The 7,012-nt window shown below is 31.8% G+C and overlaps 1 protein-coding gene across 1 annotated transcript; it reads right to left on the bottom strand.

Annotated features, from left to right (window-relative positions):
- Nucleotides 1-2,096, bottom strand: LOC125819933 (bax inhibitor 1-like). Its single transcript, XM_049499340.1, has 5 exons — nucleotides 1,970-2,096; nucleotides 1,341-1,484; nucleotides 1,158-1,249; nucleotides 394-553; nucleotides 1-201 (listed from the first exon to the last, which is right to left on the bottom strand). The coding sequence occupies exons 1-5, from the start codon at nucleotides 2,078-2,080 to the stop codon at nucleotides 10-12; spliced, it is 699 nt and encodes a 232-aa protein (XP_049355297.1). The 5' UTR covers nucleotides 2,081-2,096; the 3' UTR covers nucleotides 1-9.
- Between the last annotated feature and the right edge of the window lie 4,916 nt (nucleotides 2,097-7,012).

Here is a 7,012-nt window from a genome sequence, read left to right as displayed (position 1 = left end):
GTATCAGCATTAATTCTGTCTGCGTTGCTCAATGTTTGCACCCACGCAGAGTCTTACAACATGGACCACTATAGCCGGTAAATGTAGGAAGACGGTAAATGTGCAATTGACAAAGTCAATTTCTCCAAATCGAGCATCGTACAGTATCTCTTGGCAATATACCACAAGGTACCCCATGAACAATGACAGCAGAACGTATGCCTGTCATAAGCATTATTCAAGTCAGTCATATCATTCATGCATTCATTAGACAGAGGCGAGTTCAAAACTAGAGTAAAGTATGTTCAAAATTATTGTAATTAGTGAAATTGTATGCAAAATTACTGTTTTATGAACAAGGGATCTGTGTTATAGGATGCGTGTGAACACATTGTATGCACACAACTTTCTTACCTTTAACGTCCACTGAGAAATGCCAAATGACAGATGCATTAGACTACAAGTGTGAATCAGGCCAGTGATGTAGATTTGGCTCCTTTCCCTTTCTTCCATGGCTGCAAGCAAGAAACTTCCAAAGACAATTGCTGCACCTTTCAAAAATCTAACGACAGCGCTGGAGAGAGAGATTTCTGAAGTTAGATATTGTTCAAATTATCAGATATTCTCAAATTACAAGGTTCTAATGCAGTCTGATGGCCATATTGCTCAACTTCTCTCATTCATAAGCCAATATAGTTCAAAACTGTTTCCGGTTTCTAAAGAATATAATTCCGAGTCACAATTTGGTAGCTGTAATTCCATTCCAATCCCCTAATTCTATGAATCTTAGTTACAACTTACAAGTCATCAATTTAGATAAATGCTAATATTAGACCAACATTCTAAAACTCAATGCTAGTCATAATTCTCAAATTTTCTCATTCATAAGCTATGCATTATGCAAATTCTCCAATATGAAGCCTAACAGATCATGAACAAGAGTCATTACTGCAAAAGAATTCAAATACTACGGGGTTGTTCAGACTCCAAACCTACGTAATCCTAGTAACAACTTTTAGCTAACTGCACGCAATAATACAGAACACAACATAGAATGATTATCAAAGATAAAGTGATCACAAGTATATATACCAATCAACGACAAGGTAATATGATATGACAAGAAAGCAGTAAAAACAACCATATCTGAACAATGTTTAGCATCTTTCAAGTCTTACCTTTGATCGATTTCGAAGAAGTACTTGGTAAAAGGGCCAACAGAAGCACCGACGCAAAATGCAGTATACATCAAGAGCACAACCCTCTTTCGCTGCATAGACAGAAGATTTACGATATAAGAAGCGAGTTGAAGAATAATTAAACAACTTTAGAAGAAAATCTATGAGTCATTGATCATGTACCACTCTCCATGGTGGTGTATGGTAAAGCCAGAGTAAACTTGCTTCAGAAGAAAGGACTGTGAACAGCCCCCCTGCTTCCCCGATCAAGTGCAAGTGAGATCCACAAGCAGCAGCAGACATGGCACAGAGGAGAGTAAGATACACCTATAGTTTCAGCAAAAACCAATCAATACTTGAATGAAAATTTCCATGCAAACTTCACACTTTCAAGAATTAATTAAGTTCATTAAACTGTTCAAAATTTTAACTATAACTTTGATGTTTTCTTCCATTATCATAATATATACTAAGTGAATTTAACATCTTAATTTCCCGTCCCCTCGAATACTCTCATATAAACCAAGTCAAAAACAACTTTCAAGACTGAATAGGGAAAACTCGATTCGAAATGCTAATTCTTCAAAATCTTGTTAGAATCTAAATTCATCCTCTGAAAACAGAATGTTGCCTTATTTCTTACTGAACTACAAGAAACTGTAAAAAAAACACCGACTTCGATCATCAACAATATTCGGAGAACCGAAATTCATCTTCTGATCAGCTATACAGAAAAATCTCGATTGCAATTTCTTAAATTACAACATTTGTGATCAAATAGAAGGAAAAGAGGAAAAAAAGTGGAAGTTTACCTTTTGCAAGCTTGTGCGAGCGTGCTGGGGAATTGGTGCAGAACTCATCAAGTCTTTTCTTGTCCAATTCCTATTGAAGTACAATTTCACAGCATTCACTAAGAAATTCATTTTTTCTTTTCTTTTTGCAGAGTAATTGGAAGTGATGAAGAAGAATGAGGAGCGTGAGTTCTATTTATAGTTTTGCAGAGAAGAGTTAGTTACCAACGGAATGCCCTTTTTGGGATATTTACGGTTTTACATTTCAGTTATGGGTATAGGGCAGGGATACTTTCGTCAAATAAGAAATAAAAGAAGAATCTCCATCTACTGACACAGGTTGTTGGCGGAAAGGGGGAGTAAGAATTATGGAATCAGAGGGTATCAAATAAGGCTTAAGTCATCCGTAGCCATTTAAAGTTGTCTGCATATTTTATTTGAACACCTTATCTTACGTTTGTTCCAATTGAACACTTTTATTAGTAAAAAAAAAAATACCTATTGAACATTGTTTGACAATCAACTAAAAATAGAAATTGTGGGATCCGGCTCCCCTCCATTTCGTCAAGTGCACGTCTAGATTAAAGACATGTGTCATATTTAAAGTTTAAAGGTCAATATTATATTATATTAACAAATATCATAATCATAGTTAAGGCAATTAATTTTAGAAAACTACTCTCCAAATTTGGTAAGAATTACAATATATTCTAAACAAAATTTGATATTTATTAATATCATACTATATTTTTGTATTTAATTATTAAATTGTATGATATTTTAGGTGAGAATCATCGAAACAATTTATGTACAACTAAACTTTGCTCTTGAAATATTATATATACTATGTTGAGGAACAAAACAAAAAAGTTAAGATTATCAGTGTGGAAAAAAAACCATAAAATAAAAGACACGAAATAAAAAAATAAAAAAAGATGAAAGGTTTTTAGAATTAAACGTGAATACCAAAAATATTCCAAGGAGAAAATGTGGATATTGTGTTTGAAGGGGAAAAATATATGTTTTTTTTTAATAAATATTTTTTTTTTAATTTTTTAATTTTTGTGAAATAGAAGATAACATTGTTTTAAATGCAAATGTTTTTGAAGATTATTATTTATCACATTAAATATAAATGTTTCGTTTTCTACAATTTTAATATTTATGTATATTAAAAATATAAGATGAAATTAATGATATTAATAAATATCAAATTTTGTATGGAATATATTGTATTTTATTAAATTTGGAGAGTAATTGTCTAAAATTAGTTAACTTAACTATGGTTATGATATTTGTTAATATAATATAATCTTGATCTTTAAACTTTAAATATGACACATGTCTCTAATCTAGACGTTCATCCTTGCCCATTTTCTTCTTTGTTAGTACACACAGCCGCCTCCGGTTGAAACCACCCACACTCCGAAATCGTCCTCACCCCGATAACCACATACCTACCCCTCCTTTAACGATTTCAAAGAAAATAATTTCAAATTCGCATTAGTCTTGTCGAAAAAAATGGAGTTTTGCCGGAATTGTTTTTGACTCAATTTGATTTTATTTTTGATGAAATTCTCATCTACAACTCAAATGAAAATCTTTATCAGTAAATTCTTTTGTTTTTTTTTGTGTTTTGACTAGTTATTAGTATTTAACTGACACTTTTCCGATGAAGAAAACAACGACGACTATATCGATAATGGCGGCATGACGCTAGAAAGTAGGGGTGTACAAAATCGAACCAAACCGCAAACCGAGTCAAACCGAAAAAAAACCCGGCTAGTGGTTGGTTTGACTTGGTTTGGTGTTGAAAAAAAAAACCCGACTATATTTGGGTTGGTTTCGTTTTAACTAAAAAAAAACAACCCGAGACCAAACCAACCTGACATTATATATATAATTTTAAAATTTTATTTTATACAAAAAAATATTTACTTTGATATAATTTTAAAATATTTCTTATACTTTTTCATAGATTTTATCTTTTAATATATTATTTCAAGTTTGAAACTTAGAATTTTGAATGGTTCCATAAAGATTATAGTTCATAGATGTTGGTAATTATAATAAAACTTAAATCAAAATCAAATTAATACTAATGCAAAAAGAAAATCAATTTAACACTAAGAATGACAATAATATTGAATATTTGTTCTTTGGTTTTACATTGGTTTAGACAATTAAAGTACATAATCTAATTTTAATTTCCTTTAATATTTATTTTATTTATGACTTGTTAATTTGCAATATTTGTTTTACGCGATTTCATTATTATTATTATTAGTATTTTTGGATATTTTGGTGTCATTAATCATATCATTGTTTGTGTTGTATTCTTAAGAAACACCTTAGATAGTTGTATTTTGGTAGGACTGAAGAAATATTTGAAGTACAAGTAAATTATATGTTTGTATGAATACTTTAGCAGAAAACCCGAAAATCAGAAAAACCCGAAAAAACCCGAGTTTTATGGTTTGGTTTGGTTTATAGATTTAAAAATCCGACACAAATGGTTTGATTTGATATTTGAAAAACCCGAACCAACCCGATCATGTACACCCCTAATAGAAAGAATGAAGGATTAGATGAGATAGAGGTGTATCGAGGGATGGTGGCGAAGGAATTTGTCTTGATGAGAATATTGGATTGAGTAGTCCAGGGAAGACAATTGGGGAAGATGATGCTAGGGATTTTTTAATTTTGTTTATATGTTCAAATTATAATTTTTTCTAATGTTGATATGTCCATTTTTTATTGGTCCGCAAAAAAAAAGTTTATGGCTTCACGTGCTTCCTTAGATGTGTAATACATTCATGATGCCATGTCACCAAAAAGTATTTAATAGGTACATATTTTGAACGGTAAAGATGCTCAATAGGTACAATCCCTAGTTAAGGTGTCTAAGTGAATTATCAAATGACTTTAAGGGGCCGCAAATGACTTAAGCCTTTGTTTTTAGTCTCATTCTTATGTGGAATCCTACATGGCATACTATTTAATTACCATGAAAGATGTCACATAAGACAAATATGTCTATTTGTTCAATTTTATACAAGTTGAAGAGTCTATTTGTGCACATCCAAAGTTAGAGGGGATAAATGACAATCGAAACTAAATTAAATGACATATTTATGTATTATGTCTTTTTTCTATTCTCAAAGGCTCAAACCCGAGACTTCATCCTTATTGTCAAGCCATACTTTTCTTATTTTTATATATAATTCTTATCAAATTACCTCATCTATTTTTTTACCTTTCTAAACCCGATTCTAATGAAAAGAAAAAAATAATCTCAATTCCTCTTCTTCCAATTATAAAATGGGTTTGGATCAGGTTTGAATCAAAGAGTGATTGTTTTTTTTTAGTTGGGTCGGGTTGAGAGGGTAAAAATGTGTGAGGTTAATTATTTTAAGAATTTTAAAAGTCAACTTTAGAATTAATTTTTTAATTCAGTTTGTTAAAGAAAATGCTAATATAAATTATTTGTTAGATGACGAGGGTATATATGCACTATTTGTTAAATGACGTATGCATATATACACCACATTTTTTTTATAGAGAACTAAAGCATTATTGATAATGTTGGTTTATTATAGAGTACAGATTATCATGATGACATTTACACTCCAACTCGGTAAATGGATCAATTTCAATCCGAGAGTACGAAAGTATCATTAATAATGTTAGTTTTAGTAAAATATACCTCTAATTAAACTTTTTTTTAAAGAATGTGTCATGTTGAGCCAAGTATTCTATAATTTGCTAACCAAAAGTGTAAAATAAAACTTGAAACTGTAACAGATCAATATGCTCAATTTTGAATTTAAGTAATGAAAAAAGGAAGAACAATGATGTGTAAGGTAATCAACAATTAGTATTAGTATTCAAGAATTTTCTTAATCACAGAGTACATCTGTGGGGGTAAAGGTAATCAACAATCAGTATTTGCCTGAAATATTCAGTAAAATGTAGCCACAAAGGAACACTTTTTCATCATTTACAGTTCCCCATCTGCATGCTTTCTATTTATTCTGTGGCGAACTTTCAATACAATTCTATGTGTGGGGCGTCGCTGAGTTTTTACACGCAGGCATAGTCTTGTGGCATGGATCACTACAGCTGGTAAATGGAAGAAGATGGTGAGTGTGCGATTGACAGCATTAATATTTCCAAAGCAAGCATCGTACAGTATCTCTTGGCTATATAGCACAAAGTACCCAATGAACAATGTCTGCATAGTGGCTACCTATCACAAGCAATATTCATCAAGTCAGTCATTAGTTATAGGATGAGTTTGATCGCAGTGTTTACATACAACTGCCTACCTTTAACATCAAATGAGCTGTGTGGCTGTCAATAAAGCTAGAGAACAAATCATTGACAATAATGCTAGAGAACATTAGAAAACAAGCAAGGGTCAGGCACCCGAGGTAGATTATGCTCCTTTCCCCTGTCTTCATGGCTAGATACAAGAAACCTCCAATGCTGATTGCTGCACCTACAAAAAAGCCAAGGCTAGAGAGAAAGAATGGAATGCTTTCTGAAGTTAGATATTGTTCAAAAGATCAGAATATTCTTCAAATACAACTACACATACTGAAGGAGCAAAGTAACATGTTTCTTAATTTCACTAATTCATGAGCCATACTAGTTCAAACACCCAAAGCTAGTCATATTGCTCAATTAAAACCTATGTGGTCCGACTAGCCACTTTTAGCTAACTGCATGCAAGAAGTCATTCAGATTTCACACAGACAACTTGTATGCTCTCACAATTCCTTATTACAGAATTTCCATAGAGAAAGTAGTCATTCTAATGAAGATGGAAAACAATAGTTTCTACAAGGCAACGGTACCAATTTTTCCAGTTAAGATTTTAAGTAGATCTAATGATTCATAAGGATAAAGTGATCACAAGTAAATACCAATCAGCAACAATCCTTTCTCTGTACACAATTGAATTAATACTACACAAGTCAGCTAATATGATATGACAAGAAAGCAGTAAAAGCAACCATATAAAACTTCAACAGCAGATATCTGAACAATGTTTAACATCTT

The sequence above is a fragment of the Solanum verrucosum genome, unplaced genomic scaffold (assembly GCF_900185275.1).
Source record: "Solanum verrucosum unplaced genomic scaffold, falcon-dt-bn FXZP01000020.1, whole genome shotgun sequence".
NCBI lineage: Eukaryota > Viridiplantae > Streptophyta > Magnoliopsida > Solanales > Solanaceae > Solanum > Solanum verrucosum.
Note: the sequence above shows the minus strand (reverse complement) of the source record. Positions and strands in the feature narration are given on the sequence as shown.

Excerpts from the sequence above, each read along its gene's own strand:
- LOC125819933 (XM_049499340.1), bottom strand. The coding sequence starts at position 2,080 with ATGAATTTCTTAGTGAATGCTGTGAAATTGTACTTCAATAGGAATTGG. Across the intron at positions 1,485-1,969 it reads CTCGCACAAGCTTGCAAAAG|GTGTATCTTACTCTCCTCTG; the intron begins GTAAACTTCCAC and ends CTGAAACTATAG. Across the intron at positions 1,250-1,340 it reads ATACACCACCATGGAGAGTG|CGAAAGAGGGTTGTGCTCTT; the intron begins GTACATGATCAA and ends CTGTCTATGCAG.